The sequence below is a fragment of the Oryctolagus cuniculus genome, chromosome 2 (assembly GCF_964237555.1).
Source record: "Oryctolagus cuniculus chromosome 2, mOryCun1.1, whole genome shotgun sequence".
NCBI lineage: Eukaryota > Metazoa > Chordata > Mammalia > Lagomorpha > Leporidae > Oryctolagus > Oryctolagus cuniculus.
Window position 1 is genome coordinate 154,255,863 of NC_091433.1, and position 24,436 is coordinate 154,280,298.

The 24,436-nt window shown below is 42.8% G+C and overlaps 1 protein-coding gene and 1 long non-coding RNA gene across 3 annotated transcripts in view; one reads left to right on the plus strand and one right to left on the minus strand.

Annotated features, from left to right (window-relative positions):
• Positions 1–11,496, minus strand: part of GTF2A1L (general transcription factor IIA subunit 1 like) — a 76,188-nt gene extending 64,692 nt beyond the window's left edge. The window contains exons 1-3 of one of the 2 annotated variants that reach the window (XM_051829192.2): positions 11,349–11,496; positions 9,019–9,120; positions 8,693–8,813 (exon numbers count right to left, since the gene is read on the minus strand). In XM_051829192.2, coding sequence (XP_051685152.1) covers positions 8,693–8,813; positions 9,019–9,120; positions 11,349–11,369 — 244 coding nt within the window. In that variant the 5' untranslated portion in view covers positions 11,370–11,496. 2 annotated transcript variants of the gene reach the window in all.
• Positions 11,497–11,499: 3 nt separating this feature from the next.
• Positions 11,500–23,782, plus strand: LOC127490326 (uncharacterized). Its single transcript, XR_007918251.2, has 4 exons — positions 11,500–12,090; positions 15,798–15,910; positions 16,402–16,560; positions 16,964–23,782. It is a non-coding gene; the product is annotated as an uncharacterized lncRNA (long non-coding RNA).
• Positions 23,783–24,436: the final 654 nt, after the last annotated feature.

Consider the following 24,436-nt stretch of genomic DNA (forward strand, 5'->3'; position numbering starts at 1 on the left):
GTGCTGGCTGCAGCGCGCTGGCCACGGCAGCCATTGGAGGGTGAACTAATGGTAAAGGAAGACCTTTCTCTCTGTCTCTCTCTCTCACTGTCCACTCTGCCTGTCAAAAAGAAAGAAAGGAAGGAAGGGAGGAAGGGAGGAAGGGAGGAAGGGAGGAAGAAAAGAAACAAATATAAAACACACATAGTAAATTTTTTTAATATTTATTTGAGAGGCAGAGTTACAGACAAATGGACAGAGAGAGAGAGGTCTTCCATCCACTGGTTCCACTCTCCAAATGGCCTCAACAGCAAGAGCTGAACCAATCCAAAACCAAAAGCCAGGAGCTTCTCCCAGGTCTCCCACACGGGTGCAGGGGCCCAGGGACTTGAGCCATCTTCTACTGCTCTCCCAGGCCACAGCAGAGAGCTGGATCGGAAGTGAAACAGCCAGGACTTGAACTGGCACCCATAAGGGATGCTGGCATCACAGGTGGTGGCTTTACCTGCTACAGCACAATGCCGGCCCCATCAATTAATTTTCAACAAGGATACTAAGAGGACATATGGGAAAAGGATAGTCCCATCAATAAAGGCGTTGAGAACACTAGATTTCCACATGCAAAAGAATGAAACTGAACTCTTATACCACACACAAAAGCTAACTCAAACTCTATAACAAAGACCTGAAACCGTAAAATTCCTAGAAGAAACCAGAGAAAGCCTCCTTACATTAGCCTTGGCAATGGTTTTTTTTTTTTTTTTTTTTTTTTTTTTGGCTATCAAACCAAAAACTCATGCTACAAAATAAAAATAAATGGGAATATGCACCACACTAAAAAGCTCTGCACAGCAAAATAAACAGTCAAGAAATTCAAAGACAGTCTACAGATTGACAGCAAACCATTTATCTGATAAATGGTTAATATCCAAAATATAAAAGTTATACAACTCAAAAGCAGGAAAAACACCCCAATTTTAAAATGGGGGCAAGAATCTGAAGAGTTTTCCAAAAATGACATAAAAATGACCAATACGGGGAAGGCATTTGGTACAGTAGTCAGTATACTGCTTGAACATCATATTGGAGTGCCTGGGTTCAAGTCCTGACTCTTTTTGTGTGGGAAGGGGGTTCCCCCAAGAAACCTTTTATTTAAAGTATACAAACTTCATGCATTTCATAAATACAACTTTAGGAACATAGTGATTCTTCCCACCATACCCACCCTTCCACCCACTCTCCCACCCTTCTTCCTCCTCCTCTCCTATTCTCATTCTTACGTTTAACACTAAAATCTACTTTCATTAAATTTACACAAAGAAGATTAACTCCACACTAAGCAAAGAGTTCAACAAACAGTATGGGAAAAAAAAACTGTTCTTCAACTGTTTTTCAGTTTTCTAAATTTTTTTATATGACTAAAATTTCCAGAGATTTGTCTTTGAACTCGGATATTCTTTCTTCTGCTTCACTGAGTCTGTTGTTAAGGCTTTCCTGTTGTTAAGGCTGTTCTGTTATTTGCTCTATTGAATTCATTTCCAGTATTTCATTTTGATTTCTCTTTAAAATCTCAATTTCATGGGGAAAATGTTCATTCATGTCATGCATGGATTTCTTTAATTTGTGGATTTGCTTCTGATTACCTCTAAGTAATCCTACAATTTTTAAAATTCCACTTCTGGCATTTCTTCAATGTCTTCATTTTCACATTCTAGTACTGAAGGGTCATCTTCCCTATTGTTTCTGAATTGCTGCGTTTATCTTTAGGCATTTGCGGAGATACCTGTTGGGTTTTTTTTTCCTTGTGATGGCTTATATCTTCGGACTACAGCTGAGGATTAGTGGAGTGTCTGCTCTTTCACTGAATCCCCGGAGGTGTGTGCTGGGTGCGGCCAGGTAGCTCTGTTCAGTGCACCAGGATGAGAGGAGGGTCCAAGGTAACAAGCGAATTTAGTAAAAAAAAAAAAAAAAAAAAAAATCTTTTTAAATCAGAGGAGAGTTTTAATCTGCTCTGTTGGCATAGTCTCACCTCCCCTTCTCCAAGGAGACCAATGTTATACCCAGTGGTGTAACATCTGCACCTCCACAAAAACCACACAAAGGATCCATGCAGTCCTCAGTGTGAGCACGGATCCCACGGCGATAACCCTCTCCAGGGAATCAAGGAGCCCCAAGCGCGTGGAGCCACCCACAGTGACTACCCAAAGCCCCAGACACACCCTGCACCCTCTCATACAGCCACAGTGTTTTCCCAACAGTCTCAGGACACAAGGCTCCCACAGTCACGAGCACCCCCGTCAACTCCACCAGCCAGACTCTGGCAGCTCCTCCAGACTGGGTGCTGGGCATACAGACACAAGCTGGCACACCTGTTACATGTGTCCAAAATGGCACCCACCCCTCTCAGCTAGTTACAGAGCGCTGGTGCCAAGTGGTCAGAAAGAAATGTGCCCCTTTTTCTTCCTCTAGGTTGAGAGCTATACTGTCCCCCACGGGGCTCCAAACCTGACTCACAGTAGGCTCTTCCCACAAGTCTATCACCAGTGGCTTGGGCTGCTACAGACTGGTCTCATCTCCCTCTCCAAAGCTGATGCTGAGGCTCTCAGCTGCTGGGGTCCTGAGTTGTGCACATCCACACCCTTCACACAGATCCACAGTGGCCTTCTAATTTGCGTGGAGTTTCCTCTGCTATTTTCTCCCTAACTCTTCCCTGAGAGTACTCTCTTCACATTTTTAAAATAAATTAATTTATTTACATATTTTTTTAACTCTCTTCCCCTAGACTAGAGCAGTAAGCTCCCTCCCTATTCCACCAACCTGGTATCTTCGCAAGTCTTGACTCTTCTGCGTCCTACCCAGCTTCCTACTAATATGCATCCTGGGAGGCAGTGCACTGGTTCAAGTACTTGGGTCCCTGCCACCCACTTAGGAAATATTCAGCCTGGTCAACTCTGGCTATCTCAGTCATTTGGGGAATGAACCAGTGGATGGATGATATCGGTATCTCTCTAATAAAACGAAAAATTTTTAACTGTAATTGGACAATAGATATATGAAAAGGTGCTCTATGTCACTAATCTTCAGGGAATAAAACCACAATGAGATATCACCTTATTCTGGATAGGATGGCGCCTATCAAAAAGGGCCAACAAATATTGATGAGGTGTAGTGAAAAAGGAACCCTTCTTTGTGTGCTGCTCACCAATGACTGTAGAACACTATAGCTATTCACTCTGGCCTCAGAATCACCCCTTAAGGCATTCTAGTCTGGCTGAAAAGCCCCTGAGAGCATTTCAGACATGGAAAGCCAAGATACTGTGGCAAAAGAAAAAAAAAAAACTGTCCTACATGAAGGATCTCTGTGAGAGACCCCAGTGGAAAGAAGGAGGTACTTTTCTCTGAAGGGAGGAGAGAACTTCCACTTTGCTTATGGCCTTTTCTAAATCCAGATGCAGACTGTGGATTCAAAAGGCTTCCATAGCCTTGGCAGCTCATGTAAAGAGCCTCAGGTGATCACTGACGTCATACATAAGAGTGTTAATTGTTAAATTAACAACAGGAGTCACTGTGTACTTACTCTCCATGCAGGACCTCTGTCCTCAATGAGTTGTATTATGAGAATTAACTGTAAAACTTGTTCTCAGGTTTGTTTGTGTGTGTGTGTATGTGTGTGTTAAAACTGGTCTTCTGTGTATAAAGTTAATTGAAAATGAACCTTAATGGAGAATGGGACTGGGAACGGGAGGCAGGTATGGTGGGAAGAATTACTATATTCCTAAAGTTGTACTTATGAAATTTGTACTCATTAAATAAAAGGTTTCTCTGGGAAAAAAAAAGAATGCTACGCTATTAAAGAAAACAGTATGTAACTAATCCTTCTTATGAGTATATACCCAAAGGAAATGAAGTCATTACTCATAAAGATATTTGCACTCTCATGTGCAGCATCATTCATAATAGCCAAGACACGGAAACAACCAAGTGTATGGTCATAGAGGAACAAATATATACATATATATAGAGTATACTTATATACAGAATATTCTGTGTGTGTGTATATATATACTTATATACAAAATAGAATATTATTTGGCTTATATAGGGAGATTATACCATTTGCCACAACATGAATAAATTTGGAGGACATTACCCTTACTGAAACAAGTCAAAAGAAAACTGCATGATTTCACTTATATGTGGAATCTAAAAAAATTAAGATAAATAAGTAACACGTGGAATACCAGAGAAAATAAAATAGTGGTTTCCAGAGGCAGGAGGGGAGGAAGTGTGGAGATACAGGTCAAAGAATACAAAGCAGCAGACATGAACGATAAGCAAGTCTGGAGACTAATGCACAACAGGAGGGTTGTACCAAATATCATCCTATACTCAGGATTTTTGTTAAAAGATTGGATTTTAGGGACCGGTGTTGTGGTGTAGCAGGTAAAGCCACCACCTCCAATACCAGCATCCTGTATGGGCACTGATTCATGTCCCAGATGTTCCACTTCTGATCCAGCCCCCTGTCCATGGCCTGGAAAAAGCAGCAGAAGACAGCCCAAGTGCTTGGGCGCATGCACTCAGACCTGCATGAAACTCCTGGCTTCAGCCTGGCCCAGCCCTGGCCATTGAAGCCAGCTGGGGAGTGAACCAGTGGAAGAAAGATATCGCTCTCTGTCTCTCTCTCTAGCTCTTTCAAATAAACAAATCTTTAAAAAAAAAAAAAAAAGATTTTACAACTGAAAACTGGATAAAGAAATTATGATATATATATACACTATGGAAAATTACACCACAATAAAAAAAGGACATGCTTAAGCTGACTTGCCCCAAATGGTGGAGTTAGAAATGTGCCAGGAGATTCCAATACAATCCCATCAAGGTTGCATGTACCAATGCCATCTCACTAGTCCAAGTGATCAGTTCACAATTGATCCTACTGATAGGTCTAAGAGTCAAAGGGATCACACAAACAAGACTAGTGTCTGCTAATACTAACTGATAGAATAAAAAAGGGAGAGAACGATCCAACATGGGAAGCAGGATACACAGCAGACTCATAGAATGGCAGATGTCCTAAACAGCACTCTGGCCTCAGAATCAGCCCCTAAGGCATTCGGATTTGGCTGAAGAGCACATGAGAGTATTTTAGGCATGGAAAGCCAAGACACTCTGGCAAAAATAAACAAACAAACAAACAAAACCCTAAATGAAAGATCTCTGTGAGTGAGATCCCAGTAGAAAGAACAGGCCATCAAAGAAGGAGGCACCTTTCTCTGAAGGGAGGAGAGAACTTCCACTTTGACTATGACCTTGTCTAAATAAGATAAGAGTCGGTGAACTCAAAAGGCTTCCATAGCCTTGGCAACTCATGACAAGAGCCTAGGGTGATTACTGATGCCATAAACAAGAGTGTCAAATTGTTAAGTCAACAACAGGAGTCACTGTGTACTTACTCCTCATATAGGATCTCTGTCCTTAATGTGTTGTCCAATGTGAATTAATGCGATAACTAGTACTGAAAAAGTATTTTACACTTTATGTTCTGTTTGAGTGCAAACTGTTGAATTCTTTACTTAATATATGCTAAATTGATCTTCTGTATATAAAGATAATTGAAAATGAATCTTGATGTGAATGGAATGGGAGAGGGAGCGGGAGATGGGAGGGGTGCGGGTGGGAGGGAAGTTATGAGGGAGAAAAAGCCATTGTAATCCATAAGCTGTACTTTGGAAATTTATATTTACTAAATAAAAGTCTTAAAAAATAAAAGTAAAATATTGTCATTTGCAACAAAATGGATGCAACTGGAAACTACTATACTTAGTGAAATAAGACAGTCACAAAAAGACAAACACCATAAGTTCTCTTTGATCTGTGGTAACTAATAGTGTACCTTAAAGGTAATCAGAGCAAAACAGACACCTTGAGACAAAATGAATTTGAACAGCCCTTGTCTTGACTGTTGAGGAACAATGTTTTTCTTGTTTGTTTGTTTCTTTGTTGTTGTTCTTTTATTTTTTCTTCATGCTATTTGGTGAACTCTCTACTTAATGTAAGGTTAATCTTATGAGAAAAAAATTAACTGAAATAGATCTTTGTAAAAAGAAGAATGGGAAAGGGAGAGGGAAGAGGAAAAAAGGTGGGAGTATGCATGAGAGAGAGGTGGGGGAAGAGAATCACCATGTTCCCAAATTTGTATATATTAAATGCATGAAGTTTGCATTCCTTAAATAAAAAAAAATTTTGGTGCTCTTGCTATAGTTAAATGATTACAGTGAAATGATGGATCTGTTAATTTTTGCTTGACTACAATAACTTTTCCACTATATGACATATTTTTAACACATACAATAAGCTTTAAGAAATATGAGAATCCAACTGTCTTGTATTAAGCCAGAAATTAACAAGACTTAACAGAAAAGTACACCAATGCCATTCTTCTGACCAAATATTTTTCCTTCAGGAAAATAGCTATTCTTCACAAATTTATATTAAGTTCACATGTAATCAGATTTTTAATTAACCAATCTTTTTAACATTTGAGAGAAATGAAAGAGAGAAAGAGAGAGATCCCATCTATTGTTCGCTCCCCAAAAGCCCACCATGTCTAGGGCTGGGCCAGGCTGAAGAACCCAGCTAGGAAGGCAATCTCCCATGTGGGTGGTGGAAACACAATTACTGGAACCATTACTACTGCCTCCCAGGTTCTGCATCAGCAGGAAACTGGAGTTAGAAGCTGGAGCCAGGAAGCAAATTCACATACTCAGATAAGGCATACAGGCATCTAAACCACTTGGCTAAACTCCTGCTTCTAAACCAAAATTTCTTTAGTTTTTTAGTTTTAATTTCTAGTGTGGTACATAAAGAATTAAAATCCATATTTCATAAAGTTCCTTGGAGTCCTCAATTTTTAAAAGTATAAAGGGGTCCTGAGACCCAGAAAGTTGAGAACTGAAGGAAAAGGCAATTACCAAATAGACAAGACAGTTAAAGAAAACATGGTAGAGCAAACAAGTTGTAAAAGTAGAAAAGACAAAGGCAAATGACTTGATTGTACCTTGAATTTGTATTTGTTATCAAAAGAGAAAAAGGTTGTAGAAGTTTATTTTAATCAGGCTTTTAAAAGCGTATCATGAGAAGATATAATTAAGAAGTGTTTCAATTTTATGGGGCTATTTATTCCAAGGATCTTATTGTAGGGTTTCTAGAATAGGAGAGAAATAGGAACAAGACCTGCAATGTACTTTTAAAGGATACATGTACTCCTTCTTAATCTCCTCCATTACAAATGATGTAGAAGAGAATAAGGAGAAAAACGGTTACTTACAACATAATTATTTCTATTATTCCAACGTCTAAGGACACAGAATAAGAATAAGGGACTGAGTGAAAATCAGCTAGCTCCATCAGCTGGAAAACTATTTTGTGATTTAAAGCACTGGTAATATTACCATCTTGCGGCGAAATCAAGTATTGCAATTTCAAGTGACAAAGAACCGAGCAGTGTGAAGCATGCTTTTGACAAAAGACAGGCAAGTCTCTTCCTCTACACCACCATACTCTCATGCCAACCCTAACGAAAAAGAATCCTTGGGGTTTTTCAGCAAGTAAGAGATGAACAGAAGCCCAAAAGAATGTTATTTAGACAGAGTAAAAAAGATGTCGGGACAAAATAGTAAAGTTAAAAAATTAAAGCACAGCCGAAAACTCCACTGGTGAAAAGTTTCAATGTGTCCACTTCGTAATAGCTGCCACGTCAAATGCTTACAGAGCAAACTTACACTTTGTAAGCACAGTGCTAGATAAAACTTAGTTCATTTTTAGAAGTTATAATTGCTGCCATGCTTTTATTCTCCCATTGTGTAACAGGAGAGGTGGCCTTACTATCTTCTCTTCAGCATGGCTCATGTAATTCTCATGTAAATTTTCCCAAGCATGCAAAAAAAAAAAAAAAAGACAATTTATTGACAATTGATCACCAATCTACCTTCACTTATTGCAGACATCACTCAAATACTAAATCAAAAAAAAAATCTATTTATGTCTACACACTCACACAGGAGCATGAAAAGAATAAGAAGGAAAAAACAAAGAATAAAGGCTAGAAAGAATGGCATGAATTCTATCTCCTGTTAGAACTAATACGGATAAATTGTGTCCCTTAAAAGCAAGGTACTCGATAGAAACTAAGAACAAGGATAAGATAACTTGATAAGGTATTTTAACAAGGATAAAATATGTATGGTCAATTTCTTGCCTTCATTTTATATATTCCAAACGGGGGGTGGCCTGAATAAGCTCCCTATTCTAGTTAACTCTCCATTTTTGCTTCCAGTACAAAATGGATCTGTTACATACACAAAACGTAAGAGAAAAAGAATGAACAAGCACACACCTTTCCCTCTGCTTCCACAGCAGTGGCTGCAGAGTTCCTTCTTTATGAAACCCACACACTCCAAGATATGCAACAGGTGCTCCTCAAAGTCCACAAACTATGCATCCAAAGTAAGAGTTCCTCACCTTTGGAAATATTTTTAACCTAATTTGAACAAGGCGAGTTTTTAAATCAATTACATAGGATGTGCTGGTTTCATGCAAAGTTTTGAGGTCCTCACCCTCTCACTTTAACATTACCCTGTTTAGTTCAAAATCACCACTAAATGAGAATCTGTTCTGAAGGAACAGCACCAGTTTACTAATTACAGCCAACCTGTTGATTGCAATGTCTGATGCAAGCCCTGTGGCAACTGCAGGGTGAAGACAGGTGCGTGAACCCTGTTTCTGAAGAAGTCTTCTGTTGCCTTAGACTGCAGAACCTTGGTTTCCCAGAGCTGTAAAGGGGAGAAAGAGGTAGAGGAGTGCTTTTATTAAAAAAAAAATTATGATATTTTCTTCTAGTTTTTTTTTTTGAAATTTAAATTGCCAGTGATGGCACAAAGCATGGGAAAGCAGTAAACTATAACAGAGGGGTTAAAACTATAATTTATTGGTTTAAGCTGGGAAAAAAAAATAGGAAAACTTGTATTGTCTACACACCTGCTTTAAGTCTTTCAAGACCTGTTCCTCTATACCTTCTTCAGCAAACAGTTCCCGCACTCCTTCAATTACATCTTCAATTACAGATCTGTAAAGTTTAGGCTACATAAAAGCAAATGATAGTTTTAAATGCTTCAAATGTGTTTAGTCTTAAAAGACATGCATAGCACACTTTCTAATCTTTGTAATCTATAGAGAAAACCTACCACAAAGATTTTTACTATGTACTTCCTACTCCCAGTATTGTCGTAGTTTTCCACAAACTGTATAGCTTCAGATGCATAATCCCAGCCTATTGAATTGAATTACAACTCAGCTACAATGAAATGAAACCATAATCTTGTAAAGATGTATGGTAATGGTTATGTTTTTTGGCTAGTGTCAGTATTTAACCTCTCAACTCTTTTTTAAAAGGGAAATTAAATTAAGGCAGCTGGAAATAAACCTGTTTTCACTTTACTGTTTACTCAAAGTGGCCAAAAGAACTTTTTTTAGAGCTCATTATATTATTTCCACAAATGTGAATAAATTCCAAGCCATAATACAGGGGTAATCAAAGCCTGTACCACTTCCAAAATATATAGTCCAAAAAAATATTCTGAACCATTGTCAAGTAGAAGTCCAACTGCACCAAAATGGATTGATTTCCTAACATAAACTGAGGGCATAAAAGAACCTTACCCTTCCTTCTACAAGGTGTATACTGTAGAGACCAAATAGTATTCTAAAACATTTCCTGGTAAAAACAAGTCATGAAATAAAATAAAGCAGACTTCTACCCAGGTTAGACACTGGTTACATCAACAGAAAAAGAGGCATCTGAAATCAAGTCATTCAAATCTACGGAAACTGTGCTCCACCCCAGCCCCCTGCCCCAACTACGCTAACAATGACCCAGCTGAAGTAACGTGATATTTAGTGGCAAAACAGAAATTTAGTTGTGCTGCTCTTCTTTCAAATTGCTTAATCAGGCCAAGATGAAAACTATGGCATTCTAGGACTGCTTAACATTGCCCAGAAAATACTCTAAATAATCCTATTCATGCTAAGAGTAGCTAAGTGTTATACTAATCTCTCTAAATATCCAGAGTAAGCCTATTAATAGGCCAATCAGTAATATTTAAATAACAGGTTGTTCCTGAGCCCATCCATTAAGACCAAGTGCCCCTAGATTACTTGCTTCTTCTAAAATGGTTTAGTTTGATAAAGGCAAACTAAATTGATGCCTCAATGTTAGTCCCAGCTAGTGTGATCACACTTAAAGCTAGAGGAAAAATCTCCTAGGGCTAAAAACATCTTTATGATCTGCCCTCAGAGTTTAACAGCAGTAGTCAAAAAGAACCCATTTGAACACAACTGTTCAAAAGCAAAATAGAAAGCTAACATACCTTCTCTTCTAGAACTACAGTCAGACTTTATATTCCTTTCCCTGTCGTCTTTATTAAAACTATGAGTAGTCTACAAGTCCATCTGAACCTCTTCCCTATTCAAAACACATAGCATGCCCTCTCCTTGGCGCTCCTGACCTGGTACGCTGGCATACCTGGTAAGCTGACATTCAAGTACAGGTACTTTACATATCTTAACACACGTCATACAGTGGATGCACATTAAAATGACAGGTCCGTGAATCTGGACCCTTTTATGGTGCATATGTACATGCACCTTAAAGCACACACACCCCACACGGATCCCGGCAAGCACACTGTCCTCCAGGAAGTGGGAAATCTGTTGAGACGAACTAATAAAGGCGAAGCCTTTTCTTTTTCTCTTTGATTCCACTTATTAAGGTTGACAGAGGGCCTCCCACGTGCCATTTAGTCTGTAAATTCTCCATGTGAGGTTTAGGCACCCCTTAGGAGCAAAAGGGTAAGGGGAGCAGGCTGCACACTTCAGCTGTAAAATGGTAACACTCTGGGGAAAGACCTTAAAAATATGGTGGTGCGGTGACACGAAGTAGCAGTATCTACCACCTCCGGTTAGTACACTGTATTGTCACCAACCAGCTAAAACGACCTTGAGAATGTTCTAGACAGAAAGTCAGCAGGGTTTCCGAGTCCCCCTTCTAAACACCCCAACCTAAACCATCTGTCGGGGTGGAAAGGGCACCAGGAAGGACACCTGCTCTCCAGGTGGGGTTGGGTCCCACTTCCGGCCGAACTACTGGCCCCCATGGGCTTCCAACCCAACATGGGGGTGAGGAGGAGCCCCAGCGCCCGAGGAGGGGGGTCATGTGCCCAAAGGGGGCACAAAAGGGTGGGCGGCCTTCAGCGGCCATGAACCAGAGTCCCAGGAAGCGCCCTCAACACACAGCCCGGAGTGCGCCTTACCACAGGGTTGACACAGGCCATGACGGCGGCTGCAGCGCCTGGCCCTTCACGCCTGCGCAGCACGCGGGCCGCCCCGAGAACGCCGGGCCCGTTTTGAACGGCGGTGCACGCAGCTGGCGCAACCGCGGAGGACGCCGGGCGCGGGGTCGGGGCGGAGGAAGAGTTGAGCCCGGCTAACCGAAGGCGCGGGGCCGGGGTGGGGAGGGGCTGGGGGCTGGGGGCTGGGGCCCGGCGCTGGAGCTGGGGCGCCAGGTGATCCTGATGAGCGCAAAAAAGGAGACCCGTCATCCTGTCAGCGTCTCGGCTTTGCACGTTAAAGTCACCTGGGAGGCATAAAAGCTAGCGCCCGAGTCGTGGCCCTGGGAATCTGAGGATAAAATGCAGGCAAAGTGGGAAACCACTGCTAGAAGGAAGCCAGGTGGCCAAAATCAGCCAGGGGGCTTCCCTTCCTCCAGCGGAACAGCCATCTCTGGACCGAAGTAACTCCGGCCCTCGCCTGAGGCGCTGAGCTTCTAGGGGCACACCTCGCGGAGCCAAAAAGCGACAACTTGAGGGGGCAGGGAGGGACAGATGATCTCAACAGGTGGAGAAGAGAAGACGTCATCTTTGCGGGCACTCAGCCCTCCTCAGCACCCTGTCTTGCCTGCAAGATGGGTCTTGACCTAGCCAGATGGTTAAGCTACTGGATGATTAAAAATCCTGTGGGGTTTTAAATTGGCTGTCTATGTATTTACCTGTGCCTGTAAGTGCAGAAAAGCTATTTATACCCTGTTTCTCTGTATTTGCTTTGCCTGGGTCGGGTACCTTAGGGTTTGTGAGTTTCAAGCAGGTGATTTATAAGACACCCTGAAGAAACTTTCCTAAATTGAAAACTATTGGAAATTTCTTTTACGAAAAGCCAAGACGTTTATATGGTAATTTTTAATGGCTAGGTCTCTCTACCTGGCAGTTCACCACCAAGAGTATTCAAAGTGACTTATTATTCACCCAAAATAGAAAAGTAGTCATTGATTCCTACTGATATTATGAAATCCAATTAAATTATTCAAGCTGGGAAATAAGAAAGCTGAAAGGCATCTTGTTTTCCATCTTTTTCATAGCAAGGTTTTAAAACTTTACCCCTAAATGCATGGGATTGGTAATCCCCTAACCTTTTGTGACAGCATACTGTTTTATTTTACTTCATTATATATTTATTATGCTCTTCTCAGGGCTATACTGTGGATCATGCATATTTTTAAAATTAGCTTTGGACCTTGGTACCCATAAAAATGTGACTAACAGTTGAATTTTTATTTCTCAGTAAACTTAAGATATGCAGGTTTAGAGACGTTATGCTGCATTGGCAGAGAAATGTCAGCAGCTTTATATTTGCCCCTTGGTGTCTATCTGAATGGTCACTCATAGGCTCAGCTATAATTCCTTCCTGATGATAGACAATGATCATTAGAGGACGTATGCATTAAGCCAAGTTCTAGGTGAATCCAAGTTGAAAATCTGCTATGGACCTGTGGTGGTAGCCAGGTCACGCTGTAACCTGCAGTTGACCCCTGCCTCCTGCTGTTCACAACCTGGGATTATCCCTTCCCACATTGTACCATGGTTTAGCTGACCAATGGAATAAGGCAGAAGTAATGGAATATCACTCTTCTTTTTAAATATTTATTTTTATTTATTTGAAAGGCAGAGTTACGGAGAGGTAGAGCCAGAGAGAAAGAGATCTTCTATCACTGGTTCACTCTCCAGATGACTACAGCGGCCAAAACTGAGCTGATCCGAAGCTAGGAGCCAGGAACTTCTTCCAGATCTCCCATGCGGGTGCAAGGGCCCAAGTAGTTGGGCCATCTCCTACTGCTTTCCCAGGCCAAAGCAGAGAGCAAGATCAGAAGTGGAGCAGCCAGGACTCAAACCGGTGCCCATAGGGGATGCAGGGGCTGCAGGCTAGGGCTTTAACCCGCTGTGCCACAGCGCAGGCCCCATGGTATATCACTTCTGAGACAAGATTATAAATGACTGTAGATTCTTTCTTGGGCTCTTGCTGTCTCTCAGATTGCTCACTTTGGAGGAAGCTAGCTGTCATATCATGAGGACACGCGGGGATCCTGTGGAAAGGCCCACGTGGTAAGCAACCGACACTGTAGCCCACAGTCAGCAAGGATGAAACATCTGCTAACGATCCCGTAAGCCTGGGCAAGGCTCCTTCCCCATCTGAGCTGTTAGATGGCTACAGCCCTGACAGACAGCTTAACAGCATGCTTGTGAAAGACCTTGAACCAGGACCATCCTCCAAGAGTCTCAGATTCCTGATACTCAAAAACTGGGTCAGATAACAAATATTTGCCATTGTAAGTAATTAAATGCTGGAGTCATTTGCTGTAAGGCAAGAGATAACTTCTACAGGGCCCGTTCTCTGATTGGACTACGACTAGGTGAGGCTTGATTTTCCCGCACTGTAACCCCAGCATGCAAAACTTCTTAAACATCCTCATCAGTCACAAGGGCATTTGAAAAGCATGTAAAGGAATCTTTATAGACTGACATTTGATAGCTTTGGCCCCAGGTTGTCATGAAATCAGCAGACTGTTAGTCATGTAATGGTCACATTTCTTTCATCAATGTTTCAAACAAAAGGGAAATGTGTTGCATGCACAAAAGCACTTTGGATGCTAAAATTGAAATTTCAAGATCCCAGAGCCTCAGTGAGGCAATTTCGCAGTGAGTCTCTTTTATGCTAGTAAATACAGAACAGAAAAGGAATGCTGAGCTTTGGTCCTTATCTGAGTACCCACTTTGAAATTACACCTGCATCAAGGCTTAGCTCTTCCCCAGCCACCCATCACAGAGACAGCATCGGCTTTTCCTTTCCTCCGGCTTTGTTTCGAGACCATAATCTGTATTTAGCACATCGTTGGCAACCAACACCAGGTTTTATAACTTCAAAGCAAATGTTGATCATCAGATTAATATCTTGTCATTCTGTTTGGTCCTCACTTTTGCCTGGCGGTCTCAGTGAGACCACTCCAAACGTGAAGAAACAACTTCGTTTTGCTCATTGAGAGAAAAGGTACATTGTGAAGCCTCCTTTTGTTCTGGATACGAACATTTAAAACACATTTTTGAGATAGCCCAGGATCTTTCACATGGTAAACTTTACAATCCAATACAGAGTATTTCAGTAACTGTGCAGACCCTAAGTATATTTACCAATAATGAAAAACACAAGTGTTTGAGCATATGGCTTGAGACAGCAAATAGTCATAATTAGTTTCTGAACATTTTGCAACCAATGCACTAAACCAAGCAGTATCGTGTTTCTCCAGCTCTGTTTCATCCTTCACATCATCCAGGAAATGAAAATCCAGATCATCTCTGCCTCATCCTGTAATTCTGAAATGGTTACAGTGCTGGCACTTCTGATTGACTTATTCTCTGTGCTTTGTAACATTTTCCATTTTGTAATACGGCTCAGAAATCAACTTACATTCCTTGAACATTAGATGCTATTCCACCAAGGTGAATCACTCCCTCCACCCCAACAGGATTTCAGTTAAAGTGACTGAACAATGCAATGCCGTGGCCAACTGGCCATTTGTCCACACAGTGGGACACTACTAATAAACACTTCACGGGGCCGGCGCTGTGGCATGGCGGGTAGGAGCCGCCACCTACAGTGCCGGCATCCTACGTGGGCGCCAGTTCGAGACCCGGCTCCTCCACTTCCAATCCAGCTCTCCGCTATGGCCTGGGGAAGCAGTGGAAGATGGCCCAAGTCCTTGGGGCCCTGCATCCATCTGGAAGACCCGGAAGAAGCTCCTGGCTCCTGGCTTCAATCTGCGCAGCTCCGGTCATTGCGGCCAATTGGAGAGTGAACCAGCAGATGGAAGACCTCTCTCTCTACCTCTCCTCCTCTCTCTGTGTAACTCTGACTTTCACATAAATAAATAAATCACAAAAAAGCACATTACTGCCTGTTTCAAGATTTTTTAATATTCAAAAGATGTATACATTGTGTACATACAGAAGTTACTGATTACCATCAGCTCATGGGGAGTATGCAGAGTAACTTCAAACACAATTTTCCCCATCACTACTTTCTAATGTTCTCCTCAGGGTCTTGATAAGGATTCAGTAATTTCCTAGCTAACAAGTGATTATATTTTCATTTCTTTAATCATAATGTGTACAACCATAATCACACATGAACATGAAATATTAGCAAGGATAATATTCATTGTCTTCAATTAATCCTGCAACCTAAATTTCCATTTAAAGAAGATGGAGTTGATAAAGACCAATAATCTGAACTTAAGGCTGTGATTGGGAGAGAACCAACCAGCTTTGTTCCTACGATCACTGGATTTCCCTTCCTGCCTTTCTAATTTGTTTCACTGTTGAGAGAGCCAAATGGCTGTATCTTGAGTATTCTTTGTTGTTGCTTTGGTGCTTCAGATACCAAGAGAAGCAGGGACCGCATGCGTTGGATCCACTTCTTCTATTCCTTACACTAAGAAGAGTTCAAAATGCTGGACGTTACATATAAAGCAAGCATACAGTTCTAAAAGGTAAAGAGAAGAACTGACCAGTTAGGAACCTCACAACTGAAAGAATGACACAGCAGTGAGTTCCCTGGCTTCCTTTTTGCCTGATCCCAGATGGGATGTAAGAGAATCTGGCCACCCAAATACACCAAAAGACAGAGACAAGCAAAGCTTGCTGTCTCCAGCCAAAGGACTGTGATAGGGGCAGCAAGGTAGAAAGCTCTCAGACAAGAGCCACTTTTCTCCATCCAAACACCACTGAAGATCATGGTGGCCCCATTCTCACCATTACTGCTGCTTGAAATGGTGTTTTTCTTTGGGCTTTGGAGGTGGACATTACAGTTCCATAAATTTAAGTCTCCTATGGTATGAACAGTTCCATTTGCTCGCTAGCATTGCCCTGGCCACATAAATAAGTTACTAACCTCTACTTGTTCACTCTTGGTATGCTAATGAGTAATTCCATATTTGAATTTTTTTCCACTTGGGGTTATGTTTTATCCTTACATGGATAGGTCAAGAAAAGTAAGCACCTGGCTTTGCTTCAAGTACAGGAACACACCTTCAGCAGCTACACAATGGCTCGAAGATACCTTTAACAAGAGACCTACTTCATCTAAGGGTGGATATTAAGTGAGAAAACGTGGTCCCTGGCACATAGGAGATGTTAAAAGGTAAGATTACTTCCTCTCCACTTTCAGCAGCTCTTATAAACAAGGTTACATCAAATTTAAGACAAACATGTTCATCTTCCCCACTTCTTGAAAATGCATGTGTGCTTATTAAGAAAAGAACATTTGTAACTGTGAGTGTGATACACTTTAAATTTCTTGAGGACTGGACTGGGACTGTGTATTATTCATTCTCATGTACCCCATAAGTTTCTAGAAGAGTACTCAAGTATGCAAAGCATCCACTAAATGTTACTGATTTGAATTTACTGGTAGACTGTATAGAATAGTCTTAGCCTATTTATTGGGAGGAGAAGGGAGGATTAGACTATCTTTGGAAGAAGCAGTGCATTGATCTCAGTTCATCCTATAACTCACTCATGCAGTGTTTTTATTCATCACATAGATCTCAAGTTCTGGCCGAGAAAGCAGTCTCCTACCCCTGGCAGTGCTGCTGCCATCACCTGCCACCACCCTTGTAGAGCCTCCTCCCAGAAAATGAGAAAAACCACTGTGGACAGAGCCGCTGCAATATAAACCCCAGACAATGCAGAAAGGAAGAAAAACACGCAGCTACAATGTCATGGCATCAGTACTTAAAATTCCTTCTGAGGGGGAAGCGGCGGCGGGGAAGGCGTCCTGGGACAGGACCCCGCTCCTGAGATCAACAGAAGGGTATTCCAGGAAGAGGGCACCTCCATCAGCCCAAGCTCGAACCTTGTACACAGGTTGGGTTGGAAGAAAGATGAACCATTCAGTCTGGCAGGGATGGAGAACAAGCAAGTTGTGGCAAAAGCTGAAGCTGGCTGGTGAGCGGGGGCCGGATGATGTGTCCCCAGTGGCTGCAGTGTGAAGGTGGGTGGGGGGATGGCCACACTGGAGGCAAAGCAGCCATTAAGCAGCTCTGTGTGAAGAGCCTGCAGCAGAGGTGACAGCCGCAGGGAAGAATCCCAAGCTGGAAGTGACTTTCCCTGCATTCAATCACATACAGCAGACAGGAAGAGAGGGGGAAGACCCCAGGAGCCCGAGGGGGCCGGGGAGGGAAAGGATCTGGAGCACTCACTGTCTTACCCAAGGCCATCTCTGATCACAGCGTGAGTTTAATATAGATCTGTCCTTTTCCACAATGGGCACTTAGCAAACCTTTGAAAAGTGTTTCAGAATATCTCAAAATTATCCACTGGAGAGGCAGGCTCTTGGCATTTAACAATGGCACTGTTCAAAGCTGCTCTTTCCTTGTCCTTTTCATGGCTCTTGAGGACCTTTGGGTGGAATTCTCTCTAAGAGATGTGAAAATATCAAAATAAAACTGCAGAAAAGGACAAGCAAGGCAGCGAGGTGTCACCTCCCACCTGCACCCAGCAGCTCCCGGCCTTGTGAGCAGAGGAAAAACCTGGGCAGATTTCCCAAGCCATGGCTACCTTAACCGTTTGTTCTCTGTTAGGGGAAATGGACAGTCTTGGTCTCGAAAATCCCACAACCCCCTCATTTGGGTCAGTAAAGTCAGTATTCAGGGTTAACACCAGCACAGAGCATATTGAAAGATGTGACCAGAATTTTCAAGAGAATAAAATCAAAGCCAGTCAACTGTAAAGATCCTTAAAGATGTGGGAACCTCAACGGAAAGGCTCTGAATCCAGTTCCATTTCTGGAAAAGAAGCTAAGAAATGATACATGGGGGATACAGGCCTGTGTTCACCTGTCCCATACACTCTGCTTCCCTCCTGTGCAGGGGTGAACGTCTGTGCTCTAAGCCAGCCGCACTGCCCGTACCTTGGGTGCCATCTCCTCTTGTCTTCTCAGAGACAGAGACATGGCCCTAGCAGTCAACTCTCTCCCTCGCATCATTCATTTTCCTCTCACTGTTGGATCACTGCCAGTGTGCAGAAACACCCACCAACCAGTGGGGTGCCAAGGACGGGAGTGTAGGCAGTCAGCCCTGGGCACAGACAATAATGGGATGCATTGTTGAGCATTTGACACAATTCTAAAACAACTAACAGGCAGTCTGCTTTTGATTATCACCACATGCTGACATTCTGAGCAATGTCCACAATAAAATACTCTACCTCCCCCTCAATTTTTCTATTGTTGGGCATCCTAAAAAATCACTGCAATTACCGTTCAGTTTTAATATTGCCTATGAAAGACTCGAGCCAGCACATGTTAACTTCTCAGTATTTAGCAAATGTTGTATTTACATGGGCATTAATTTTAAGGACTCCGGTTAGGCAGTTGGGTCCCTGACACACGTGGGCTCAGATACACGTACTCCTGTGGGGCATTCACACTGCTCTACAATCACTCAAACCTGTTTCAGGCACAGCTTGTGTCTCCATCCCTCTGGGAGCTACATATTCTTGGATTTAAACTATAGCTTTATAACAAACAGTGATAGTAGAGATGACGAAATGTAACAGGTTACTTTAAGTCTCATTCTGTGTGATCATGTGAGTTTTCACTCTTGCCTTTAAATCTGGATGAGTAAAATAGAGCATGAATTTCAAGATCTATTTTTATTTGTTAAGCTGCGTTGGGTTACTTTGTATATGAAACGCTTGCTGTATTTGAGTAATAAATAAAAATTGAAGTTTTCCCTTAGTTGTGAATTTTCCTTATCGTGGCACTTTGAAATTAGTCCACTTTCACCTCATTTGCTGTGTGAGTGACATACGTTTTTGCTGTAGCAAGAACTTGGAGTGCACTCCACCCCTCCCTTCAAGAAGGTTCTACCACATCATTTCAGACCTCACAGATGAGCTATGGACCTCAACCACTGGACTTGAAAGCACGCATGAACCTCCGAGTTTGACAGACACTTTGAGAGCATGGGCTGTGGCAGGCAGCCCTCTGCCGGCCACTTCCCTGAAGATGGACAGTCAATAGCTCAAGCTATGCAGAGCCATGCTGTTAGCCTATGGGGTCACCTCGGGAACCTCACCAGCCAACACTGACATCACTCTCGCTGGTTCAGGGACCTCACCTGTCGTCACAGATCTCTGCTGTTACTCAAGCAACCTCTCCAAAGAAACACGTGTCTAAGGATACACCTCATGCTTTAATTAGACCTCATTTTCCAGAGGTCAGCTTCCATCTTCATGGAGCAACTAGATTTTAAGAATTTGGGTCTCGCCATTCAATGTACCTTGTCTATCAATGTATTCCTGTGAATTTTCTTACGATAGTCTCCTCCCTTCTTTAAACATTAGGAAGAAAAATTCTCTTAACACATCAGTAAACCATATGATTCAAGAAATCCTACTTTGATCATCTCCTTGCTTTTTAATGTTGGTATGTTTATTTTTACTTACTTCAACAACAAAGTCAGGAGACAGAGTTCTCCCATCTGCTGATTCACTTCCCAAAATCCCACAACAGCTAGAGCTGGGACATGCCAAAGCCAGGAGCTATAGATTCAATTTAGGTCTCCTGCGTGGGTGGCAAGGACCCAAGTACTTGAGCCAGCACCTGCTGCCTCCAAGGGTGCACATTAGCAGAAAACTAGAATCACAAGCTGAACCAGGACCTGAACCTGGGGATTCTCCAATATGGGATGCAAGAGTCCCAAGAGGAATCTTAATCCTATTTATTTGAACCTTAAAAAAACAGTTTTCGGGGGCCAACACAGTGGCACAGTGGGTTAAAGCTCTGGCCCACAGTGCGGGCATCCTATATGGGCACCTGGTCCACTTCCAATCCAGCTCTCTGCTATGGCTGGGAAAGCAGTAGAAGATGGCCCAAGTCCTTGGGCCCCTGCACTTGCACGGGAGACCCAGAAGAAGCTCCTGGACTTCAGATCAGCCCAACTCTGGCCGTTGCGGATACTTGGGGAGTGAACCAGCAGATGAAAGAACTCTCTCTCTCTGCCCCTGCCTCTCTGTAACTCTGCCTTTCAAATAAATAAATAAATCTTTAAAAAAAAAAAAAAAAAAAAAGGAAAGAAGCCTTGAGCTAGAGTTCTAAAAACGTTTTAAAACTAAACAGGGGCTCTAGGCCGGCGCTGCGGCTCACTAGGCTAATCCTCCGCCTTGCGGCGCCAGCACACCGGGTTCTAGTCCCGGTCGGGGCGCCGGATTCTGTCCGGGTTGCCCCTCTTCCAGGCCAGCTCTCTGCTGTGGCCCGGGAGTGCAGTGGAGGATGGCCCAAGTGCTTGGGCCCTGCACCCCATGGGAGACCAGGAGAAGTACCTGGCTCCTGCCATCGGATCAGCACAGTGAGCCGGCTGCAGTGCGCCGGCAGCGGCGGCCATTGGAGGGTGAACCAATGGCAAAAGGAAGACCTTTCTCTCTGTTTCTCTCTCTCACTGTCCACTCTGCCTGTCAAAAAAAAAAAAAAAACTAAATAGGGGCTCAGTGGAAAGAACAGGTCCTCAAAGAAGGAGGTACCTTTCTCTGAAGGGAGGAGAGAACTTCTAATTTGACTACGACCTTGCCTAAATATGATCAGAGTTGGTGAACTCAAAAGGCTTCCATAGCCTTGGCAACTCATGACAAGAGCCTTGGGTGATTACTGATGCCATAAACAAGAGTGTCAATTTGTTAAGTCAACAACAGGAGTCACTGTGCACTTACTCCTCATGTAGGATCTCTGTCCTTAATGTGCTGTACATCGTGATTTAATGCTATAACTAGTACTCAAACAGTATTTTTCACTTTGTGTTTCTATGTGGGTGCAAACTGTTGAAATCTTTACTTAATATATGCTAAACTGATCTTCTGTATATAAAGAGAATTGAAAATGAATCTTGATGTGAATGGAAGGAGGGAGGGAAAGGGGAGGGTTGCGGGTGGGAGGGAAGTTATGGGGAGGGGGGAGCCATTGTAATCCATAAGCTGTACTTTGGAAATTTATATTCATTAAATAAAAGTTTAAAAAAAAAAGAAAAAAAAAGATAATGAATGTTACAAAAAAAAAAAAACTAAATAGGGGCTGGCACCATGGCACAGTAGGTTAATCCTCCGCCTGTGGTGTCAGCATCCCAAATGGGTGCTGGTTCTAGTCCTGGCTGCCCCACTTCCAGTCCAGCTCTCTATTGTGGCCTGGGAAGGCAGTGGAGGATGGCCCAAGTGCTTGGACCCCTGCACCTGCGTGGGAGACCAGGAAGAAGCACCTGACTCCTGGCTTTGGATCGGCACAGCTCCAGCCATGTGGCCATTTGGGGAATGAACCAACTCTCTGTCTCTCCCTCTCACTGTCTGTAACTCTACCTCTCAAATAAATAAATAATCTTTAAAAAAAAAAAAAACTAGGCGATAAATTAATAAACAGTACAGTAGGATGATTTGGCAGTTGTTCAACTTGTACCTTTTATACATCATTTAATTGATTCACTTAGTATCGATATTTACATAGAAAATTACCATATCAGATTGCAATAAAGAACCACAAAGTTCAAACTGTTAAATAGCTATGAAAACCATGAATAAAACGTGCTTTTTTCATCCTGCAGGAGTCTGTTGGCATTCTCCTGACAACCTCTCTGAGCCCCCTCCAACCTCCTGGGTCTCCCCAACCCCTGGCTCACTCCCTTCTGGCCACCCAGAGCCACCCAGAGCCCTCAGCTCTCTGTGATCCTCCTGCAGGCTGAACCTACTGCTTCAGCACCTGTGCACCAGCAGCGCCCTCTACTGGACACACTTGTCCCTGCGGGATCCGGAGGGTATCCTCCCTCTTTCAGCTCTTGGCTAGAACATCATCTCACCAGAGAAGATCTCCGGAACAATGTACCTAAAGCAGCATCCATCTACAGCAGTGATCATAACTTTACACCTGTCTATTGTCTGGCCTCTTCTTAGGGACCCTTCTGAAGAGCAGAAACCACTGTGTTTGTGATTGCTTATCCCCGGTGCCTAGAAAAATACTGGTACATGGTAAGCACTCAATAAACATGAGAAGGATCAGCAAGGTGGTTAACTGGAACAACAAGGAATCCTGAGGTTATTCAAGGGGTCCAATTGTGGTGGCCAATAATCTTAGGACTTCGTACACTGGAATGTGGAAGATGCCTTTGGGGATCCCTTGTGTGTTCAGCTGCACACACAGACCTGCACTCATTAGGTTTTGGAAGGAGAGTGATCTGACAAAGAATGACCACATCAGCCCATCAAGATTTCTGAGTGAGGGCTAAGAGGCCATCTTGAAAGGGACAATCCCGGTTATTGCTCTCTGGGAACTGAAACCGGGCAAGGCTTTGTCCCTGAGTCAAATAGAATATTCTCTTGTAAGCACATATTTGCTTGCTGTTCTCTGAGTCTGAAAATACAATCCTGGCCTGCAGTTTTTAAGAGACTACATTGACCCTGATACCTGCCAAAACAGGATAGATTAATCATAATACTTTATAAATCTTTTAAAATAAAGACTTGAGAGTTTATTAACTCTCATTAGGAAATGTTTCTTTGGAAGCTATGAAGAATAAAGGAACTATATTTCTGTCTTTTTTAAAGTTAGAAATGGTTACAGGTAAGCATAGTGTTAAAATTTTTCAGGATGAGTAAAAGTGTATTCAACATTTTTAGACAAGGAATTAAAAATACTTTAAAGTGTTTGTCTACCACATTAATTTTAATTATACTCCATCGGACTCACAATGCTTTGAAATGCCCTCAAGATCTTTATTAATCATAATACAACACCACTAAATTCCAAGGCCATTTTCAGTTCTGGGTAGCAGCAGCTTGCCTGAGAGCACCCTCTTCTGTTTAAAGGGTGTACTGCAAGTTACAGTTCAAAGAATTCTCAGCAATTCTGGGTGTCTCAGGAAAATGGTAACACTACACAATTGATTTGAATAATCCACCCTACTTTCTGGGGGTTTTGAAGGCTGTGGTGGTGCAATATACAAAGGTACCTTAAAAAGTTCGTGGAGGCTGGGGCCAGCGCTGTGGCACAGCAGGTTAATGCCCTGGCCTGAAGCACTGGCATCCCATATGGGCACTGGTTTGAGACCCGGCTGCTCCACTTCTGATCCGGCTCTCTGCTATGGCTTGGGAAAGTAGTAGAAGATGGCCCAAGTCCTTGGGCCCCTGCACCCACGTGGGAGACCCGGAGGAAGCTCCTGGCTTCTGGCTTCAGATTGGCGCAGCTCCAGCCATTGTAGCCAATTGGGGAGTGAACCAGCGGATGGAAGACCTCTCTCTCTCCCTCCCTCCCTCTCTCTCTCTCTCTCTCTCTCTCTGCCTCTCCTCTCTCTGTGTAACTCTGACTTAAAAAAAAAAAAAAAAAAGCTCGCGGAGGGGCCAGCACTATGGCTTAGTGGGCTAAGCCTCTGCCTGCAGCACCTGATTCACATGAGGGTGCTGGTTTGTGTCCCCACAACTTCTCTTCTGATACAGCTCTCTGCTATGGCCTGGGAAAGCAGTAGAGGATGGCCCAAGGTCTTGGGATCCTGCACCCACGTGGGAGACCCAGAGGAAGCTCCTGGCTCCTGGCTTCAGCTCAGCTGCGGCCATTGCATTTATCTGTGGAGTGAACCAGAAGATGGAAGATCTGTCTCTCCCTCTGCAACTCTACCTCTCAAATAAATACCATATTTTTAAAAAAAGTTCATGGAAAATGGAATTAAAAGGTAAAGGTAATTTGATGCAAAATAACTTTGGAATCCATGTATTTTCAGAATACGCATTTTCCACAAACTTTCTAAAGACCTTTCATACGTGAAGCAGAAGTAGCAAACTGTAAGGCACCATGGCGATTTGCATTTCTGCCCCCAGAAATGAACTTCAGTGTTCTAAAACATGGGGCAGTTACACTCATCAGTTTCCCTTTTCCTTACAGATGAAACATGATTTTGAAGGTACAGTATCCCTGCAGCTTTTTTTATCTATGGTATTTTTCTGTAACTCAACTATTTGCTTCCTAACCAGCCATTCCGTCTTGC